Source organism: Taeniopygia guttata, chromosome 2 (assembly GCF_048771995.1).
Source record: "Taeniopygia guttata chromosome 2, bTaeGut7.mat, whole genome shotgun sequence".
Taxonomy (NCBI): Eukaryota; Metazoa; Chordata; class Aves; order Passeriformes; family Estrildidae; genus Taeniopygia; species Taeniopygia guttata.
The window spans coordinates 6,680,717-6,704,399 of record NC_133026.1 but is presented as its reverse complement, the minus strand read 5'-3'; the positions used below and the strand labels follow the sequence as shown (position 1 = coordinate 6,704,399).

The window sequence follows — 23,683 nt, the reverse complement described above, 5'->3', positions numbered from 1 at the left end:
ATTAATAAAATATATGTTGTATAGAAATTGTAGGGAGAACAGGATCTGAGCACACAGCAAATCCTATGGCCTCAGAGGGCAAAATGTCATTAAGTATCTCAGAGATGAGGGTCTCAGAAACACTATGTTTATGTTTAAAAGCATCAGTATCAAGATCTGAAGACAACGAAAGAATACACTTGCCCTTGAATCCAGAAATTAATCCTGATTGCTCTTCCAGGGCAAGACAGACTAGGAAGAAGATTGCTAATTAAAACAGAAAGCAAACAGCCAAAAAAAATCCCTGTCTCACCAACATGGAAATTACCTAAAGGCACAGTACATGGCTGCCACATAATACTGATTTGGACACAAAGCAATGCAGAGCTTACAAAAGCTCATCCATCATCTTTTACTTCACTAAAAAGGCATAAAACTCAATCTCCTGCAGGCAGTAAAGTAACAAGGAAGAGACTTAAGCACTCAAAACCAAATGACAATTCTACAGAATTTAGGAACTCCTATCAGAACTAACATTAGGAGTTCAGAGTACAGCAGGAAAACTCCATCAGAGACATAACAGATCTCACTCTGACACACACCAGTCAATAATCATTCAATAACCTTATTTCATGACCTAGAACTGTCTCTTACCTTGTATTCATCCATCCACACATGTGCCAGCCTCAGTGAGTTATGAGCCATAGTGTCCTGTCCCCCAGGAGAGCCATAGGGACGCCTCTTACGGAAAATGTGTCCCACCCTGGAGCAGGGGATGATCAGAAGCCTGCCACCACACATCCAGATCTGTCCATAAGAAAACAGAGTATATTCAGATTGCTCACTCACTGTTCATATTGCTCACTCACTTCTCCCCTTCTTCCAGGGATACCTTGGGAGGGTTATACATTATGCAGAATTAGGTGTCAGCAATGTTGGCCTTCATGCCATGTTATCTGACAAATTAGATTTTTAGATCTCCATGTTACAAAAGATAATTTTTCTCATATGACCATACTTCCCACAAAACACATCATGGCTTTCAAGAGACAAAAAGAAAATTTTGCTGTTTTGCTCTAAAGAGCTAGCAAAAAAGGCTGGGATATATGGGCTAGGACTCATCCTGCAGATTAAGTTACCTAAATTTATTTAATTGCATGCAAATTGTCCACAATTCTGTGACAGATAACAAAGACCAGTCTTTGTCATCAAGGCAACCTGGAGAGCTTTTCAGCCAAGTATGGGAACTTATTGGACAGATCTGTTTGTTTCTGTTAAGATAGGGGAACCCAGAAACACTGTTCCTATTCAGATGCTACATTTAGAAGTCTTTATCTGTGGTACCAGGGATCTACATTTTATTTACACTCTACTTCCATTTATTTTTTTTTAATTGCTTTTTTAACTTCATCTCCCAGCAAATTATCAGCACTGGCCCTTTGATGGACTAATACGTTCTCCAGGCCCAGCAAATTGTCCCACATTAGCAGTTCATAATCAAGTCACTTTTAAAACTCCTTCCAGACAAGATAAAGACTCAACTTCTTTCCAACCCTTCCCCAGAGAGACGTGGACTTCCAGAAGCTCTATATTCTCTGAATGTGCTCCAATATTTCAAAGTCCTTTATATTGAAACTGTGTATTACAAGATAACAACAATAATCTCCTCACACTCCACACACTTCTACTCAGATACCTAATAATTACATTTACACTGAAAATTGAAAGATTTTATTTATTCAGTACACACTCCTTTAAAGCCACTCAAATGCATGAAATTCCAGTTCTTATTTTTGAACTCTAATCTTGATTTCTCTGACAGATTCTCTAAAATTTTGGGGCTTGTGTCTCTGGTTTTAGGTTTGTTTGGTTTTTTTATGCTAACTTCATCTTTTAATCCCCTTTTCATATCTGTCATGATAGCATATCATTTTCAGGCAGACTCTTGTCAAACCTGTTGATGAATGCCCCTTACAAAAATAAAGAGATAAGCACAACATTAAGCACAGTAAGTTGTTTTTCTTTCAGTGGAGTGACAGGAAGATGAGAGAAAATACAGGAAGCCAAATGCAGCTCTGTTTTCAGATCTTCTGATTATGATTTTCTCATTACTTTTCCAACCAAGATTACTCCTCTCCATGACTCTCAATTTAGTTCTAGAAAACTCTGCATTTCCAGGTCCTCAAAAAGGAAGCTGAACTGTCTAAAAAAATATACTAAGCTTACATCTTAGCAATATTGCTGTGAGCCACATATCTCTAGTCAACTTGTGAAATTCATTAGACATTGCTATAAACTAATTTCAAAAACTTGCATAGTTCTTCTTTTCCTATGCATCTTTACAGCCATTATGAAAAGCTCCACCACCAAACCAAGAGAAAGCCTTCAGCTGCAGAGCTGTAAATTCTCTGATTACCCGAAAAGATATTTCCAGGTTTTCTCCTCCCCAGATGTCCATGCCGCTGTCGTACTGCCCAAGCTCATTGAAGTACTCACGATCCATGGCAAACAGCCCTCCAGCCATGGTGGGTGACCTACAAAGGTACATGGAAGGAGGTTTATTTTCTTTTAGACTTTTTGACTTTCTTTTCTCTTAGAGAAAAAAAACCCCACACAGTAATTTTTGCTGAATCTGTTGGTCCCAAAATCCAAATTGATAAACCAACATAACACAATTTAAATTCTTCAGTCACTTAGACACGAGTTGTAGTCTCAAAACATTTGCATAAATAGATCTGTAAGTGATATTTGTGATCTTCAATTGCTCCAATATCTATAAATCATATTTCTTTACCTGGTAAACTTGAAGAAAAGGGATAGAACAGAGAAAGAGGAACACCAAATGCCAGAGGCACCTTTGTTTCATTATTGACTCAATTATCAGTTTACTAGCAAGTTATTTACACTCTATGTATTTATACAGATGATCCCTCTGGCATTTCCCAGTTTTTCACCTTGCCTGTATGTTACTAGAATGTGTTCTATTCTGTAAAAATCTGCATATGATCCTCACTGTTCAGTCTCTAGATTGAATTCCTACTGTGTCACAACACTGGAATATGTGGATGACCTACAAAAGTATAACAGAGTAAAAACACTACAAAAAACATGATATGATAGTTGGAATTCCAATGGGCTGGAAAAAGGCTTTTTCCCATCCTTGCAAATAACCTCCTGTGATGAAACCAAGCCTAGGCCAAGATTTCATTGCTTGTTCTCACACAAATTTCTACTACAGTTAGTTTCACCTTAAAAACTGGCTTGAAAAGTAACTCTTAATTTTCCCATTCTGACACCAAAATACTTCATTGTGGAAAGTCTCTAAAATGCAATACTTTCTGTTGGATGGAAAGCCTTTCTCAAGGTTAAACAGCAATCTAGGCCCCTTATTCAAAGCAGTCAGAGACCTTTAGGTAGGAAAAATCACTTTCATACTCAGAAAAGGTAATCTTTTGAGATTATTACATTTGCTTTAACTATAAAGGTCTCTGTCTTTTTAGCATAGGACTTTTTCATAAAAGTGAGATGAAGGAATGCAACTACAGTGTTGAACACAGCTAACCTTCAGCCACTGACCAAATTAAGTGTGAGAATAGCTCTTAACAGAATAAGGATTTTAGCACTTGATGCTGATTCCCCACTCGGATTTTTTCAGTCTGTCTTTTCCTTCCAGGTTCAGAAACTGCCACAATGACACTTTCCAAACAAGCCAAATTGTTAAGTAAGTTAATAATTTTCCTGGCTTCTCAGACAAAATCTTGGGATGAGGAGACATGGGAAGGCCAACTGCAGAGCTGTCAGATGACAGCAGAGAACCTGTGCTGGAACTGTTTATGGCAGCAGAAACGCTCTTCACTTACAGTCCAAGAAAAGAGAATGGGAGAGAAATGAAAACACACCCAACTTCTGATTCACTTGGAAAATCTTATCCACAAAGTTATTTTGTAAAAAGGGGAAGCTCCTCCACCTGATAAACCTGAACTCTGTACTGAGATTGATAATTGCAACTAGAAAGTATTACCAAGAGTTACTAGAAAATTTACTGAGAATTTTGTTTCAAAACAACTCTCAAAAGACCTCAAATACAAATTCCTATTACCACAAACAGATTTTCCCAATCTAGTAATTCTTCAGCACTTCATCACAGAAATTATATAGTTTGTACTAGTGGGAATGCAGGCTAATACTAATTCATATTAGTAGGAATACTGTCCTATAACAAAGACAGTATTAAGTCAAGCACATCAACAGACTGGAAACAAACATCAATGCATAGTTCTAAAGTGAAATTATTGGACAAATTTAGTACAAACTACCATAAGCTCCCTCAGAATTTTGTCTTCAGCAAAAGCTGCTGTTGTATAAGCATTTTCTAGAAGTGTGCTTTCTTGACCTAATAAAACAGATATATCTAAATCGCAGTTAAATAATAGAAATTAAAGTGAAATAGTTTTGGTTACCACTCCTTATTTCTAAGTGAAATAAGCAAGTCAGATATTTGGCAGGTTAGGCAGCTGCTCCTAAACCTGCACAGCCAGAGGACACACTCTACTGCTTAGGAAGTGCTCCTGATCATCCCTGCGTTACACAGAGCTTCTCAGCACAGAGGAGCAGCCTTACTTGATTGGAGCAGTGGCTCCCTCGGGTCCTTCCAGTTCTGCCAAGGGAACCAGATCCCATTTGAAGTGCAGCCCCCAGTTAAAGCCCCCCCGCACGACGGGGGAGGAGCTGTAGGTGAGGGTGTCAGCGCTGATGATGTCGATGACGGGGCACACCACGGTCCTGGGATCCTCCCTGATGGGAGCCAGCAGAGGCTGCAACCACATCTCATTCACCTCACAGTGACTGTCCAGGAACACCAGCACCTTCCCTGCAGGGCACACAACACAAAGATTCACAGTGCCATGGAGCACAAACATGCAATTCAGTGCAAACACATGTGAAAAAGCAATACTTGGCAATTTACATGGAGATTACCTGCCCCAGTCAGCAAGAATAGTTTGCTCTATGACATACCCAACCTTTTTTAGCTGGTCTAAAAAAGCACCAGCATCTTTGTGACACAACATAAAATTTATGTGACACTAGAACAATGTGGAAGAGATGGGAAACAGCTTTAAAGAAAACAACTTTGGAGCATGCAAATATATCAAGTCACCCCACAGATAGTATTTGACTGGGCATGGGGATGGAACTCCTGCAGTTCAGAAGAGCAATAAAATCACTTAAAATTGCACTAACTGAAATGAATTTTAGCACAGCTTGGAAAATGCAAGCACAGTCTTATCTCTGGATTGTACCATTACAATGCTAATGAGTAAACACCAAGTAAGAGACTCATCTGCCATTCAAAATTATTTAAGAAAGTAGCACACACTCAGATGCCAGAGAATTTCACTGAAAGCACATTCTCTGCTGTTTATAAAGCACCAAATATTGGTTTTCCCAATTAACACTCACTGCAACAGAAGAGCTTATACAAAAAATATTATTAGATTTGAGCATTAAAAACCAGATTAGTGTACCTTAAAATGGAACAGATTTAATTTTAGAGAAAAGTTTGCACATAAGCTTGCAAAAAATGTTCTGCAACTACAGTATCTTGACTACATGGAGATGCTGCTGAAACAACATTCTTTCAGGGCAAGAATAGGGAAAAACTCTACATTGTCTCACTAACACTGCAGTCATTGTTTGAGATATAGTGCAGGGGAAGATTTGGGATGATGATAACTTGTGTTCTTAACTTTCAATAAAATGAGGTAGTTTTTTACAGAACAATACTGGCTTTGTTTCCCAATTTCACTTACCTACTCTAAAAAAGTACCTCATTTTATTGAAAGCAAATGTCTCCAGGTAAAAAAAAAAAAAGGAAAATAATCAACAGCTGAGACACTCAAAGTGTCTCAAGGTTTAAAAACCACTCAAATTTGGATCCAAGTTTCAGTTATCATTTGAGATAATGCAGGACAAGAAAGATCTGGGATAATGCTAAGAATGGCATGACATGGAGACCCCCTTCAGGGAGCTAAAGTAACCACAGGTCAAACATCAAAAATCTGAAAAGGTGCACTACAAAAAGGTAAGTCACCCAGTCAACTAATTGTCAAAGTATGGAAGGAAAAGAGAAAAAGCAATGGTACCTGTGGCATGAGAGGCTCCAATCATCCTTCCTCTGATCAAGCCTTCCCTCTTCTCATTTCTTACCAATTTTGTGGTTCTGGGAAGCTGAGTTTTAACATATTCACTCAAGTCTTTTTTCAAGTCAGCTGCAAAAGGGAAAACAAGTTCAACAACAGGACAGAAATTCTGAAAGCTCTGTTTAAAATCTCAAGATATTTAACTCAAAAATGGCCAAAATCTTGATCAAAACATTACCCTGACACAGCAGAGCTTCAAAGCAAGAGTATCATAAGGACAGTACTGCCACATCCTGCACTTCCCCTGCAATGCCTTTAGTACACTACTCAAGTTAACTGGAACTACTGAACTAAAAAAAAATTGCTGTTCAAAGAAATAAAATTTCCAAATTCTTCTCATGGTGACTGGCATTTGCAACAGATGTGACAATAAACATTTCACACAGGCACATTATTTAAATTACTACATTCCATACATGAAAACAAATGCTGACACCCTTCAGAAGAAACAGGAAGACACCTCATATTATCTGTGCCTGCTTAACTGACAGAACAACAGATACCAACAAATATTCACAGCTGGCTGCTTTTCTAAAACCCAAAAGGATCAAAGATTCTGCTGGCAAGCCCGTGCTTTTGAAGGAGTGCAGAGTTCACTGGAGTCTATGGGCACTACTGTAACTTAGCTAACATCAATGGCAATTTTAAGAGTAACAATACTTCTTTCACCCAAGGTCAGTGGTTTCTAACATTGAAACAGAACTACTGAAGACAAGATGGACACATAAAGACTGAAGTAATGGAAAAGCAAAAGTTAATAAGCTTATGGAGAAATAAAGAGGAATATAAAATGAGAAAGAAATGCAAAAACCCAACTGAGACTTCATAGAGAACCTTAGTATAGAGAGGCAGATAGGCTTTCATCAGAGGATATGCCAAAATAAACATTATTTTGACGGATGTCAGCTCAAACATTAAAGTTGCTGTTAACAAGATTAAATGCCAAGGGAATATATGTGCAAGTCAGAGCTGTAACCTTAAGGAGGAATAAGAACTTTCAGGCAGGAGATTCCCAGACACCATTCCCAATGTTAAGATCTCAGCCTTTGCACTGCAAGGAAACATGGTGGATCAGAAGTAAGAAGGTAACACACAGCAAGTATGATGCTAGAGAATACTCCAGGACTAAGGAAACTCTCTGGGGAGATACAGACAGAATTAATTTGGGTCACAGGAATTCCTTCCCTTGGTCTAGAATAATGACATCATATGTCAGAGACAATAGAGAAAATGTTTTCAGGGGAAATTTCCTAGAAAATTCATTAAATAACCTAAAAAAAAGTGCTACCCAAATGAGATACCCAAACAAGCAGGGCAGATTTCCAAACCTAAAAAAAATCCTGTTTGACTCATTCTTCACTCCATTAATTATAGCAAGAGAAGAACAGTGTACACCTGCAGAAACAATGGGACAGCACAAAGCAGAAAAGCTAAGCTATCAAATTCAACTCTTACAGCAGATGAGGCAAATAAGCAAGGAAGGAGTTTCACATCTGCAAACTTCTGAAAAGAATAGGGGAAAAAAAGAAAGGAAAAGATGTCACATCCACACCAAGAGCTAAACCAGGTCCACAACATTGGCTTGAGCAGGAATGGAAGGGTCAGTAGAGTTTTGACCCACAAAAAATGGCATTCTGCTGGCAACTGTGCCCATATCCCAGATCATTCTTAACAGGCACGTTTGTCTCGGACACATTTTGAGATATTTGCTGTTGATGGGTTTTTGTGTGTCACCTTCATGTCCACTGGGAAAGCTGACTACTTCTCATACAACACAAAAAATTGCTTCAATCCAGCCTGAGAAATTTTCCTTCAAAGAGAGAATTGATCCCTTTTAGCCAGTCTTCAAAAATTAGTTTAGGCATTACCTTCTTCCATATCTAGGCAACAACGGCAAAATGAGCCCTAGGATGGGAGTCTGGAGTATTATTATTTTAAACTGTTCTAAAGTACTGAGTTGCAGACAATTGGCTCCTTTTCTGTTCCTCAATCTCTCCTACACAGAAGAATGGCTCCAGTGACAGCCTTCAAAACTCATCCTCAGGCTTTTTCACAACAGGTTAAGGCTAAATCAGGGAGAAAGAGGTCATACCAGAAAAAGAAATCCTGCCTTTCAGGGAATGGAAAAAAAAATACAACAGTGAGCTCAGCTGAGCCATAGCAATGCCTGCTTGGCTAGTAAAACTGTTGATAAGTGAGTCTAAGAAGCTTTTTGAGGCAAAACCAGGTGGAAAGGCCCAAGGTTTGCACAACAGCACTGATGTGTACCATAGTTCTCATATCTGCAGGTGAAGAACTAGAGAAAATTTCACCTAGAACACTGCTTCAGAAAGCTGGCATTGGAAGGAATATTAATCTTTAGATCAAGCAATCTGCCTGAGCTCATGATATCCATAACACAGCCAAAGCTTTTATCCATTTCCTCGGGTCCCAAACCATCCCCAGTCCCCACCTTTCTTCTGCTGTAAGAATCCATCAATTAAAATTAAGCAGCAGCAGAAACATAGGATCATTAGCATCAAGAGCAGTAATTCTGTGTAAACAATACCTCCTCCTGCCTTTAGCCTCAGAACAAGTTCATTTGAAGCCAGAAAGACAAAAATAGCTACTTGAATGTTTTGAACTTGATTTGGTTCAAATCCACTAATTGCTTCAATTTAACAACAGACCAGAAGAATGATGGTATTACTGCCTCAACACAGGCATCAATCAAATGCACCCTCACATTCAGAAGACTGAGTTTTGAAGTAAGGCAAGCTCTGAATACAAAACAAATTAGACAAGACACTTTATAGCAAGGCATATGTTCCCAGAACACAAAAAACAAAACAAGCTTTTAATTACTACACATTCTTATCAGCAAGGAAGAGTGTTTGATCTTTGTTCTCTCTTGTATATCTCGACATTTGAGCTGACCTCAGAGAAAGCAACTTGACAAGAGAATGCCATTCTACACCAGAAATACCTAATCAGTCTCTTAAGAGCAAGTGAGACCTTAAATGAGAAACCAAACAATGAGACCAAGGGAGCTATAATTATATATACAATTCTATAATTATATATATATATATATTGTATGCAATAAAAATACAATCTAAAAGGGATTTTTTAAATGCAAAAAGATGTGGACTTGAACAGAGGTGAGCAGGGAACCTGCAAAGTCATGCTGGCAAGAACTGCTATGCTGGCACATTCCTCAAAAGGCATTTGGCCTCTGAAGGGCCAACATGAAAGGCTTTTTGAGAGCAATGCTTGAACTGCGTGTCTGTCTTTGCCTTGTCTGTCAATCGAGAGAAAAAGCAGCAATCCTTCAACAGGAGCAAAGCAACTGTGCAGAATGTACCCCTCCAGGGCCCCCATGCCTGCTGAAGCAGAGGCTGCTCCCAGAGCCGGGAGAGCCGCTCCCAGCGTGGCCACAAGAGGCTGTTGGAGAGCCACGCTGAGCCCGGGCCACAGCACACTGCTGCCGCTCCGAAATGCTGAGCAAATAAATACAAAACACGGCACTGTTTCCATCGTGCCACAGCCACCATCGCCACGGCAGCCAGCACTGCCTCCAGCCCCTTTAGATGCATTCACAGCGAGTAGTGGCCTCTGTCATCTGCTCTGAGCACCTCAGCAGCCCAAGGGAGGAATTGCTAAGAAAACTCAAACTACAAACAACTGCTTCATGTCCCTCACTCATCAGTGTGTGCAAGAGGTGAGATAAGAGTGGAGCACCACCCTGTGAAGGCAGGGGAAAACTGGGGTTGTCCAGCCTGGAGAACAGAAGGTTGTGTGGAAACCTCATTATTGCAACCTTCCTGTATCTGAAGGAATGTCGGAATCTGTGGGTATTGGTGATTCCGAGATTGTAGAAAGTCTCTGTCTTTCTGCCCTGTTGCCAAAGAAGAAGCCATAATTCGTCTGTGCTGTTTTCAAGGCTGTTTATTCTGTTTATCTCTAACATGTTCTGCTGCCCTGCCGCAGCTCTGTCCTGCAGGGCAGCGTGTGGGGCTCTGCCCTCAGTGGGATGGTACAAACATTAAATACCAGAAACTACCTGTGCTGGATTTACAATAACGTGCCAATATCTGTCACCTACGTTGAACAGTGTGTCCCCAGCCTAAACCAACAGAAAAATGCCAACACCACAGTGAAACATGGAGGGCATGAAGAAGGTGGAAAAGGACAAGACACACCCAATTTCCTCCATCTTGTCCCCTCTGAACCCCTAATCGAGAAACCTAAAATTTTACTTTTGCACCCGTGTCACACTTAATTATTACTCTTATCAAACACTCAAAGCTTGTAATTCATCCTCTCCATGGACAGAGATCACAGACAGTGTCTCTGGGGGCTCTGTCCAGGGGGGTTCCTGACCCCTGCCAGGGTCCCAGACCTGCCAGGGCAGCCAGAGGGAAGCCCTGGATTCCCACAAAGGAACCCTACAGGGAAGCTGGAGAGGGACTCACCAGGGACTAGTGACAGGATATGGAGTAATGAGTAGAAATTGAAAGAGGGAAAATTAATGTTAGATACTAAGCAGAAATTCTTTCCTGTGAGGGTTGTGAGACACTGAAACAGGTTGTCCAGGGAAGCTGTGGATGCCCCATCCCTGGAAGCATTCAAAGTCAGGCTGAATAGGGCCTTGAGCAACCTGGTCTAGTGGGAAGTGTCCCTCCCCACGGCAGCAGAAGTTGGGACTAGATGTTTAAGGTCCCTTGCAGCCCCCTAACATTCTTTGACTGTATGATCATTAGCTTCAAAACCTGATTTTGAATGTTAAAGCCTGTATTATACAAAGCTCAGTAAAATGGCAAGAGTGGCAAAAAGGATGTCACCTTGGGCATCTCTGGACACCACACATCTCTACTGGCTGGCACTCTGGTGACGGGCTGCAGTACAAACTGGTTTTACACCATGACTTCCATAATTAATTTTATCCAGTCAATAAAGGCCAGGAAGGCCCAGTAGTGTAATATTCCTAAAGAGTCTCTCACCCAATTCACTGTTGTCATCCACCAGAATGATTTCGTGCAGGAGGTGGGCAGGGGTGCGGTCCAGGACGCTGTGCACCGTGCGGAGCAGGGCGGAGAGCGCCTCGTTGTAGAAACAAATCACAACACTGGCAGAGGGCAGATCAGCAGGGTAGGACTTCTCTCTGCATCTGCAAACAGGCAGAGAGTCTTTGTCACTGTTTACAGAGGGGTTTCCACAGAGCTGGGTCACTGCTGAAGCTTCCCAAATAACAAGCAAACATTAAATGTGTAGGAAGAACCCCTAATGTGAACATAATGAGCCCAGACACGTAACAGCTACAGGAGGGCTCAGCATAGTAAGTTACTTTCCACATAACACACACTCATAGTTAACACTGCTGCTTGTTAGGAAACAGGAACTCATGCACTGAGGTGAGAATAAGAACCAGAGATCCTCAAGAGAAACAACAGAAGATAGTGAGGGCTTGTTTCAGCTGTAAAAACAGTCTAGTACCCCTCAGGTAGCTCAGACAGTTCAAATATGACATGAGGCCCACAAAAATACCACAGCTTTATTAGCCAGCTGCTGGAGACAGAGTTGGATATCCCAGAAAACCTCCACTGGTGTTAAATACCTATTTACACAACCAGCACTGGGATTCAGAGGGTAGATTAAGACACTGAAGTCTAGTCACTGCTGTCAGCGCAGTCTAAATAGTGTTCAGCTCACCCTAAGGCTGTCAAGTGTGTTTTGTCAGCTGAAGAGCTCTGCATGCTTCATTAACTCCACTGACTGGATCTCTGCTAATTATAATAAAAGCAGAGACAACTGACTAACAAGCAGTTATCTAAGCATCTTCATCTGCAAGATGAATCCCACTCAAATAAAAGATCATTCTTTCTTCTTCTTTTCAAAGCTTGTCCCTACTTCTAATAGGGCTAAGTATCACAGATTAATGCCATATGAAGGTGGCAGACATGGGGGGATCCAATCAAAATAAGAAATTATAAATGAAACCCCAGAAATATACTAGAAAAGCTTTCATTTACTTAGAATGAGCTCAATTCTCAATCAGCAAGTACAATTCATTACATTCACCCACACCAGAGAAACCACTAGAAACATTTATGCAAGTTTATTTATTTTTCAGTGTTGGGAGTTTTTATTCTTGTTACAGAGCTAAGTTGTTCCTCCCCTATATGCACCAAGTAGATTATAGAAAAATATCTATTCTTTAATAGAAAATATTCCGAGCAGTGCACAGCCTATCTGTACCTTTAGCATCTCACCAAAAAAAAAAAAAAAAATTACATCTCCAGAAATAATATTCAGTAAGAAAAGACAGAAAAGACCAAAGAATAGAAATCCTAACCTCAAGCACTCCTGTTAAATAGCTGAAAAATCCACCTTCAGCAACACATGGAGATGGAACAGTGTATGACAGAAATACCAAAATATCAGAAATACCAAAAATAGTAAATACTGCAACAGGTGTAACAAGCCACTGAGCACATGAAACTATGCCACATTCTTTCCAAAAATCAGCACATACTTTGCATCTCTGGTGTCAGGCACCTCCCTGTGGTATCCCAGTCGATTGCTGATAAGCATATTGAAAGCATGCTTCTGATAGCCCAAGTCTCTCACTTCCTGATCTTCTTCATTAAAAATCATTCCTGCAAAAGAAACATGCCAAGATCAGCTAAAAGGCTCAAAAACATAATTTGAAATAAATCAAGGATTGAAACGTGATTTAACTTCTTCTAAAACCCATTATGCTCTCAAAAATCCCTCTTGTTTTGCAAAATGTGTATTTGTGCAACTATTTCTGCTCCCTCTCACAAACAGGCAGCACTTATGAGCCCTTGCAGCTGTAATAAAATTAAATCCTTCCCCAAATACTGCTGCCTCCTTTGTGTTTATTGCCTCCCTTCACTCATATAGCCTGTAATTCTTAGCACCACCTAAAACCAACATTAAACAAGCAACAGAGGATAGACTTTGGCACACAATGAATCAGCATCTATCCCTACAGGTGACAGGTGTGTAATGGGATTTTTGAGTGAGTAAATACGTTTAGAATGGTATAAAAATCCTCACAATAGCAGATCCTGTTTCATGCAGTTTGAAGTCTGTGGTAACAAAAATAGCTATGCAAGAACTGTAAACTTCTGTTTATCTCACCTGGGACTTTGACAGCAAGTAAAACACCAGCAGAGTTGCTGTTTATTGATTATTTTAGCAGAAGTGGCAACTGTTACTAAGTATGGCAGAAGTAACTGTTGGTATTAGGACACTGCTATAAGCCAAGATGAAATTTTCAAATGCCATCCTTCCTGCCTTGACTCAGTGCCATGGGCTTCTCTCACTGAGCCATAAACTCACTAGTGTGAACAGAACCAGAATTGTGGCACTTCACACAACTCCACAAAGGAAAAACAGCTGGTGTCTGTCACCACCTGTGCCTCTAGCCACTTCTGCAACAATTCAGGTAGCAGAGTGATTATTTTTTACTGTCTCTATTCAGCTGGCTGCACAGAATGAGATGCCTGTCACCTCTCAGTTATTATCAAGCTACAGAGGCAATTGTACTGAAATTCCAGTACAGGAAGTGAGCAAGGATCATGTAACTTATCTCCTTTCACACTGCCCATCATCTCCATATCATTCAAAACCTGTAGAAAATAGTGAACAAGAGGATTCCTCATTTACATGCTACCACACTTCTAGGAAAATATTTCATATTTCATACATTCATAGACTAATTCAGATTGAAAGGGATACCTGGCCTAATCTCCTTCCCAAAAGCAGGTCCAGCTTTTGCTGGACCAGGTTGCTCAGAACCAGTGCAGTCAAGTTTTTAAAGCCTTCAGTAGTATTTTCAAAGAGGGAGATTTTACAACCTCTTATTTCCCTGTTCAAGCATTTGGCCACCATCACACTGAAAATGCTTTTCCTCTTCCATAAGTGAAATGCCCTCGCTCCAATTTCTTATCATAATCCCATACACTCTGGAGACAGAATAAACTCAATCCTCTCAGCCTGTCTCCACACCTCGTGCTCTCCAGTTTTCACCAGCTATGCAAAAGCCAGCTGAGCTCAAGCCTGGAGAAGATGAGTTGAGTTAAACACAAAAGAGAAGTAATTTAAAAAGTTTGAAATGGAAAAAAGCTTCAAAACAAGTAAACCCTCTGGGCCTTTGGAGCACAGCTATGTCTCAATGACAAAGTCTACCCACAGGTACCAGGTGACATTCTGGAGGGAATTCCATCCACATTCCTACCATTGACATTTACCACCCTGTGGCTTTTAATCTTGAGTTCAGCAATGGCAATGCAGCTGCACAATCAAACAGCTCAAGAGTAAATGCCCTGATACTTGAGCAGGACCAAGTGGGAAGTGCTGGATAGCAATGTCTGTGAGATAAATGGGACACACCCACACAGTGCCTTGTGGCTGTGCTGCTCAGGCTGAGCGCTCCCACTGTGGATGAGCTGTGCTGTGCAGGTAGGAATGAGGTTTACAGTGGCAGTGTCACTCCTCCAGCCCCAGCAGTCTAAACAGGTCAGTCAGTCCCCTAATGAACCACATCCATTCCCAAAGGAATATCTCCAGCTGGTCAGTTCAGGCACCCAGCTACATTATTCTGGCATAATCAGTGGCACAATATATTGTGGTCACCTTAAAGTGTTTTTTCATTCCAAGCATCAGCTTAAAACACATCTCAAATGTTTCATTCTACAATCCATCCATAGCCAACCACTAACTACATTTTTTTGATCTTATTAATATATTCAAAGAGTGCTAATGTTTTTAAAACCACCTCATGAAGAACAGTATCTAACGCATGCAAAAGACTTGAATGATTTCAGTTCAAATAGCAGACAGGAGAAAATAAGGGGCTTGCAATCGAAACCTCAGTTTAGGCTTTACGTAAGCAGTGTTATGTGGCTCTCACACATTAATGAAAAAAGAAAAGACAGATTGACCTGCCAGATGACAGTTTAATTTTTACTATCATACACCAATTTCTAGTTTATTTTCTTTTTTGCTTTGTGTTTTATCCCTGTCCTACCCCAGACAGACTGCAGGAAGCCCTTTCCTACAACACCTCATCTTAAGAGCTGTGTCCTGATGATTCCTGTAGAATTTATCCTGGCACTGTAACTTCTTCCCTTGGCTTTCACCAACCAAACCAGTCAACTTGGTTTGAAGATCAAAGGACTTCGCAGTTAAAAAGCTCCATTTCTTCCCTGGCCCAGACTGAATAGTTGGAAAGAAATGGCCACCTCTGGACTGGCCTTCACCTCACTTGGCACTCAGGCTTTTTGCAGTGAACTGAAAAACACTTGTGATGCCACAGAGCAACATGAACTGCCATTTTTCTAACATTCACACAGATCTAATGACCAACGCAGAAAGTGAAGTTTGGTAAAGTTCTATAAACTCACAAAGCTCATAATTTGCCATTTGTCCACAGTCATGACAGGGGACTTCACTGAGATCTGAGCATCAGACCCTGGCTGAAGGTTTGTTTCTGTGCTGTATTTCCCAAAGCAGCAGCAGAAACCAATACCCCAACACTCTGCTACAACACCTCTGCCTCCAGACTCAAATAAGATTTAAGCCAGTACACAATGTGCCTGCTTGCACATCTAAACACAGCAATGAATATGCTATAAGCACTAGAATACAAAAAGCATTTTATTTTGGAACACGAAACTAAATCACCTCATTGATGAAACACACAGACCTTTGCTAATACAAAGTAAGCAGGATTTGGCTCTAACCATTGTCATCTCAATCTTGCATTTTAAGTTTGTCCCACATGAATTTCTGGTAGATTAAGTCATACTCCAAGCATATTCCTACCAAATTAATGGGGCCTCTTCATTGTTCATTGATATCAAGCTATTTTTAATTACTGCATATAAGTAGAGTTTCTCTGAAGCTAATTAAAGCTTATGTATTTGAGCCCAATTAAAACAGGAGTAAGATATGAAACAAGCACATACTGAACCTTCTGAAAGCAAGGCTCAGTTCATCAAGGGCAGACCCTGCTCTAACCCAGTCTTCATCAGCACTTACACAGCGAAGATGTAAATGTCAGAAAGAGTGTATTTTGGGTTAAGCACTGTAGAATAAATGTCAAATAATTCCTAATGAAGAAAGCCACAAATACCACCTGCATTTTAACAAAGAAAACTTCTTCATTATACACTTTCCCCTGAGATAGTTTTCTGCAAAAAAAAAAAAAAAAAACAACCAAAAACACATTTCTCCTGTTGTTTTACCAAGTTTGTCACCAACACTAAAAACCACTTACCCATTTCAGGAGAGAATTCTATCTCCCCTTTTACTGGATCCTGGATATGATTTCCAAAAGAGTTTCCTATCTTATTATCTTTCTGTTGCAATTCAGGTATATGAACTGGTCCCCGTGTAAAACGGGGGTAGAATTTTTTTGGAAATGGCCTCTGAGGTTCCAGCCCCTTGACGGGCACATTCTTGAAGGATTGGTGCTCTTCACTGAAGTTGAAATAAACAAAGAGCAGAAGTGTCCAGGTCACGGATGTGAAGAGGCACCCATAGCAGAAATAGCGAAGTGTGACACTTCCCATTGTAGACTCAGCATCCTTGAGGGCCCATTCTCAGTTACCTGGAAAAGAGTAAAAACACACATTTTGAGAGTGCTGCCTGTTACATTATACATTGCAAAATACATTCAATAGGTTACTCCTCCATTAAATGATTTTTAGAGCTTAAACTTTAGGCACAGACTTTAAAAGAAATAAATCCCTTTTAACTGTCCCATTCAAAAAGTAAACATGACCGTTTTTTCACATTTAATATGGATATCACTGCATTAAAATATGGAGCAAACAATCACTAAGAGCCCAGTGACACACCACAATTAAAGGTAAAAATTATTAATTTTCCTCAGAATAGCTATATAATTATCTCTGTTCAACAACAGTATATTTCTAGTATTCCTGCCTTGAATTAAACATGATATATAATGTATATAATGTAGAGATATAATTAAATATATCTACACAGGGAATTAATTCTTCATGGAATTGTTCTGGCTGGAAAAGACATCCGGAGGCCACCTAGTCCCACCCCTTTGCTCAGGCAGGGCCACTCTGAGCCAGTTGCCCAAGAGTAGGTCCACATGTGTCCAATTCTGTAGCTCAGTTACTATCCTAAAGCATAGAATGAGAGAGCACAGACTCAAAAAAGCTATGTGATTCAGTTCTTCTTGCCCCAAATTTAAAAACCACCCTCATGAATGTCCCAGGAGTTCCAGAAAACATGGGATGCAATTGAACAACGCACAGCACCAAGACAGTCACTTTTACAGATAATCTTCTCCACAGAAAGAAGACAGATGGGATAGGAAAAGAAGGAAAAGCTCTAAGGTAATCTACTGGATTCCTCCAGGCCTCTGCAGACTCCAGAAAAGCTTTCATAGTCCCTGAAGGAGATGACCATCTAGAGCTGGAAGGAAGCAACCCAGAGCAGTTTTACTTTAGACATCCATAAGACACTTTTCCCAAGCTATACTGCATAAGCAAAACTATGAAGTGAAGCAAATGAAGCTGGTGAAAATATTTAACTTATGGGCCAGGAGAACTGGCCCATAAGTTAAATATGGGCCAGGATAGTCTTTCTGGAGTTCCCCAAATCTAAAAAATGTTCAACACCCTTCCCCCACCCTGCAAAAGAAACCAAGCAAAACCAACCAAAACCAACAAAACAAAACCTCCAAACACACAACAAAAACCCCGCAGCCTTAAAAACCATACAGATCATTTCCTCAAACTGAGGGGGAAAAATGCTGACTCAAATAATTTGATTTCTTTCATCACTACCTAACCAAAACAAAGTATTTCCACAGTAACAAAAAGTCAGGAAATAATTTAATTACCTTTTAATTAGCAAAACTTTTATTTTAAGAAAGCAAATACTGGGGTAGGAGTCAATCATTTATGCCAATGCATTTTTCAAACTACTCAAAAAGTCAGAAACTACCAGAAGCTTTTAGGTCAGTCTGGTAAAGAACAAACCAGAACATTTATGAGTACAAACAAATTATTCCTTCTCAACATGGAAAACTATTAAACAAAGGTAGAAGCTGTTAATGATTCCAAAGAACATCATAAAGACACCATTTAGTTTGGCAATGCAATTCTGAGTCCTTAGTGAATTGCATCCAAAAAAGAATATACGTCAAAATTCAAGCTTATATTTCCCAAACTGCAGCAGGTCATCATCTCCCAAGAATAAAATATCCACAGAGTAAAGCAAAAAACCAAAACCCACCCTCTGCAAAAATAATTTACCCGTTGTTCTTACCATGTCAAACTCCCTCACTTCTGCAAGGCAACAATCTACGGAGCAGCTGAGCCCAAGGAGCTTAAAAAGGTCTTAGAGAGGGTTTAAATCTCAGGCTGACCCTGTGCATACAGATGAATTGCACTCTGTGAAAAAGGCTCTCTCTCTAACACAGTCACACAGAAATCTCACTGCTTAACTGCAAAACCATGAAATTAGGCAGGCATCAAACGCTCTGGGGCAGAATTGATCAAAGAAAATCCTCATTTTTGCTAGCAGAATAGGTTTACCAGTTAGAGAAGTACAGATGACCAATTCACAGTGCCTCATGCCCTGTGCTAACACAGCCACACCAAGGTGAACCTTGGATCAGAAAAAGCATGTGAGGCTGCAGAGGAGCAAGAGCAGACAAACAGTTACATCCTCTCATTATAATAATTCTTCTTGCTCAGTAGTCTGCAGACAATTAATGCTTCTCTATAAAAGGGGATCTGGGTGCCTGCCAGGTTCTTTCTGTGTGGCCACCAGAAGGTCATCTGCAGTAAGATTTGTCCAAGCCTAACATACTGCTCCTCAAAAACTGCTAGAGATGTTTTTCCATTCACTATGGTAACACAGATGGACAATCCTAACATTCACTGACATTCTGGAACAGAACTGCTCTAGTAAGATAAAAATTACTATAACAGAAAAGGAACCTTCTCATTTCTGAGTGTTTAAGGATACATCTACACTGCAGCTTGCACAGAAAAAACAATCTATTCTATCTCTGGTAACAGTCAGAAGACAGGCACACAGAGCAGAATTCCTGATGGATTAAATATTTCCCTAGTTCCTTGCATCTCTTTCATAGGTCAGAGCTACACCTGCTGCTGTGGCACTTCCCACCATGACAAGGTTAAAGTTTGCTGTGACTGACATCAGGCACAGTCAGATTAAAAAGGAAGGGATAAATTACTAATCACCAGAGTGAGGACACTGCTGTACATACCCTCCATCTCTAACCAGGCGAAAAGCTCATGCTTGGCTACCGCTACAAAAGTAATCAATGCAAACCAAAGCTAAATAAACCAAGTATTATTTCCACTGGATATTTGCTAGATCTGCTTCACCTTCTTTTCCTCTCCTTCACTATTCTGGCATTTTGTAAAATTATAAAGATACTGAAATACCAAATTTAAATCAAATGACAGATCTCCACAATGCTCAGCCCGTGCCTGTTCAGTACCTTGCTATTCAACCAAGACATTTGGTAATTTATTTGTCAGGAAAATACAGACTCACTATGCAGACCGTTCTGAAGGCAGAACAGAAAAAAAGTTAAAAACCCTGTGTATGAAAAGCACATCGAGACTTTTTAGTTTACTTTATTCACCAACACATATGTATTTACACAAACACCGTCCTTTGGATTTCAACCACTTCCACCATTTAAATAGAGTCATAATCAGTGTCAGAGCTGCACACTCCAGTTTTAGACAGTTTTAAATTGACTGCCTTCTTACAGATCTGCTTTAGGCCAGAGGAGGTTTCCAAGTCTTCAGACACATCAGTCCTGCTTGGGATCTGCCCTGAGGAACCAAGAGAACCTTTCCAGCCCTACACTTCTATGCATACAAAGCACAATCACATGAATGTATCTCTGCCCCTCCTCAACATACCAAGAAACAAGAATCTCTCCAGTCGTTTCAGTGTGCAACAAAAAATTACCACTTTTATAAGTGAAGAAGAAGGAGAGGAGACTGCAGCTGAGCACAAGGATATAAGAGGAAACATTCAGTTCACAGAGCCTGACACTCAACCCTTGATTCTTACCTCAGCCATCTCCCTATCCATGAACTCCTTCCATGCAGACACAGTGAATAGAAGTCTTACTCTGTCCAAACTCCTTTACTCTCCAGTGTTGTGAAGTCTTCTAGAAAATACATTTTGCCAATTTACCCAACAACTGTCTCAACCTATGGATGATCATAACATCTTGATGAGTGCCTTAAACATCTATCCTCTCCCAGTTGGTTTCTCCAAGCAGGATTTCGAAACTTAAGCAAAGCCAAGTCCTTCTTTATTTCTTCCTTGCTTTTTTTTCCCCCTTAAACAGAGAAAACTTCAATACAGGAGATGCAAAGGACATGTCCTTCAAACCCAAAGTATTAGGATGTTTCTCAGCCCTGATAAATGCTGCATGAAAAAAAAAACAGATTATATGTATTTTTAACTCAACAGCCTAAAGCCCTTCTAATGCAAGCACAGCTGGCAGGTTTGAGCCGTTAGATAGAAACAACTGAAATTAAAAAAAGTACAACTGCATTATTCAGATAACCAACAGACTCATAAGAATAATTTTCACTTATGCAATCCTGTAACACTGAGTCCAGCCACCAATAAATTGCTATTTGGGCAGTACAGTTAAAACCCTTTTCTACTTATTTATTCAAGTTCAAACAAAAATACTAAATGCCACAAAAGAACAATCCATTATTTAAACATAGCAAGAAGATTTGTTTCACAATACAGTTCCTCACAAATTTTCCTGGAAAGAGACTAGACTTGAGGGTCTATCATGCATCTCTCCTTCATTTCTGAAAAGCAGTACAGCTGCCAAAAGTAAAAAAAAAAAAATAGCTCAAACAATTCTTCTTTCCAAAAACTCAAGTAGTAAAGAACATCCAGAATAAACAGAAGGCATTTCCTTTCCCTTGGCAAAATAGGAGCTTCCAGAGCAAGTAACAAATGATAACACTTTAAGTATTTTACAGGCATTCATTCCCATGCCCTAGGGATGCATGGAGTTCATGGCTGTTCACTCTGGTGTACTGTGGACCAAGAGACACTTCAACATGACAAACACGACTCATCCAAGGTGGCACTATCTCCTACATCAGGAAATCACAATCCAGATTGGGGCCAAGAGAGGAAAAAACATATCTTAGAAGCTGCCTCCATTAGCATCAGCTCAGAAGAGACCAAGACTGAAAGGAACAGTATTCTGAGAATTTCTAACCAAATAGTCAGCCTTTCAGTCTTTCTCTTGTTGCTCTATTTTGACTGTCATATATTTATTGCATGACAGTTTTCCTTTGGCAAAGCCTTGGAATTGAGTTTGCAGACCCACATACCAGAAATGCCCGGAGTAAAATACTGCTCTCTAATTTCCACAAATTCCAGTACATAATTCTCAGTTCCTTGCACAAGTAGTAAATAATTGATTTTTAAGAGAACTACAAGAGTTAAATATTAGTAACTCAGTAGAAGTTTCTTAAATTCAATCAATCACAAAGCTGAAAAATTCTCCAGGAACCCCCCTGACAGATCTGAGCTGCAGCACTCACTGTGCAATAGGCTTTTCATGTCACAGCAGCTTCTTTTAGCAGCCTTACACCACCACCATGACATTCATTTCATACATCAAGCCCAGGAACATTTACATTCATTTAATAACTGGCCCAACAAGGATACAACTGTGTTCCCCCCCATAGGGTTCATTGTTAGAAACTCGTGCAGCTTTCAGTAACACTGGCCTAATGTGTTTGCCTTGGATATTTTTAAAGGAAGCAAAAAATGTCAACCACAATCCACAATATTTTGGATTAAAGAGCAATATTTGCTACAGAGTCTATGACCTGCCACTGCTTAGGCACTGACATCTCCTTGGATTAACCTCAGCAGTTTAGTAAACACACGGTATGAGTAGATATTTCATAACTGTGCCAGAACTCATGTTTGTCAGAGATCAGAGGATCAGACTAACCTCAAGATTTTTGAAATAGGAGTAAAAATTATTTGAAAAAACCTTAAAGTCTGCTTGTAGTTTTTCCAAGAACAGCTTTTCTTAAAAAAAAAAAAAAAAACAACACAAAAAAAACCACAAAAAAAAAAAAAACAGGAAAAGACAGATACTCAACTCATACTACTCAGATCCCTTGCAAGAGTACCTGTGTATTTTGGAACTACATTGAGGCAAGGACCAGATGTGTATAATCTTCATTTTTAAGGAGCATTCTACCAAAAAAAATATATTAAACTACTTTATCTTTCTACAGAGTATTAGGATAATTTGCTGCATGACTTTCTATAGATGCTTCTAATTTTTACTTTTTTTTTGCAGGGGGTTGGAGAACAGAACACAAGAATATAAGCCAACACTACTCATGAATGCAACTTCGCTCTTTTAATAGCCTTAACCCTTCCTACATTTCTTGGCCTCCGAGATGTTATAGCTACCCATGAACAGGCTTTCCAATTTACTGGTGGAATCACTAGCAAACAACAGCATTGACAGTGCAACAAACAGAGGCCAGATTAGGAAGAAGTAGTACTGCAATAAAACACACTCATCCCACAAACAAAGATGCATTCACACACCTTCTACACTTGCAAATAAATAATGATTTTTTTTTTTTTTTCAGGCAACCTTTCCATTATATTCTCTCTCTTCAGGGAAAGTCACAGCTAATGGACCACAAAGATGAGAAAGGGACACCTCGAGCAGCTTTTGCTCCAGATCCAACACACATCACTATGAGCAACATCCACTGAACATACAGAGCAAAAGTAATAGGTATTTCCAAAGAAAAGTGGTTTATGTGCTCCAGAATCTAAGCATCAAGCCAAATTAACTCCTCCTTTAAAAACCCTCCTGCAGGATTGTTTTATCACTAAATTGAATCTACCCACCAGTTTGTTTTTCATTAAAAACCACCATTAATTTTTGACCTTACAGAAGGATGGGTAATTGCACTTTATGAATTAAGTGGCTTTTTCTGACAGAATACAGGCAGGTATGGAAAGATAGGCTGGGCCTACAGGAACCTAAATGATGACATTCAGCAGGGACAAATGCCAAGTCCTGCACCTGGGACAGACAAACTCTGTGGCTGCTGGCACAGCTGAGGAACAGCTCTGCAGACAAGGACCAGCCAAGGTCTGGCTAAGCCCGAGCCAGAGCACAGCCCTGCAGCAAGGAGAGCTCAGGGATGGACCCCCAGGAGCACAGGCAGCTGAGCCAGGGCTGCAATTCCACAGCTCCCTGTGACCACAGGCAGAGGACAGCACCCAGGGAGGGATCACAGAATAATGAGGTTGGAAGAGACCTCTAAGATCATCAAGTCCAACCTATGCCCTAACACCTCAATTAGACTATAGCACCAAGTGCCATGTCCAGTCTTTTTTTAAGCACATCCAGAGATGGTGATTCTACCACGTCC

General features: G+C 40.1%; 1 protein-coding gene across 5 annotated transcripts in view; it reads right to left on the bottom strand.

The window, feature by feature from the left end:
* The window catches only part of GALNT11 (polypeptide N-acetylgalactosaminyltransferase 11), a 47,911-nt gene that overhangs the window by 14,903 nt on the left and 9,325 nt on the right, over positions 1-23,683 (bottom strand). For 3 of the 5 annotated variants that reach the window (XM_002188896.7, XM_012571371.5, XM_072925307.1), the window contains exons 2-8: positions 16,468-16,800; positions 12,694-12,817; positions 11,162-11,328; positions 6,123-6,248; positions 4,600-4,849; positions 2,396-2,513; positions 634-786 (exon numbers count right to left, since the gene is read on the bottom strand). In XM_002188896.7, the coding sequence (XP_002188932.5) occupies positions 634-786; positions 2,396-2,513; positions 4,600-4,849; positions 6,123-6,248; positions 11,162-11,328; positions 12,694-12,817; positions 16,468-16,762 (1,233 nt within the window). In that variant the 5' untranslated portion in view covers positions 16,763-16,800. Of the gene's footprint in view, positions 1-633; positions 787-2,395; positions 2,514-4,599; positions 4,850-6,122; positions 6,249-11,161; positions 11,329-12,693; positions 12,818-16,467; positions 16,801-17,572; positions 17,598-18,500; positions 18,648-23,683 lie in introns of those variants that run through there. The other 2 variants (XM_012571372.5, XM_072925306.1) reach the window with 2 other exon arrangements.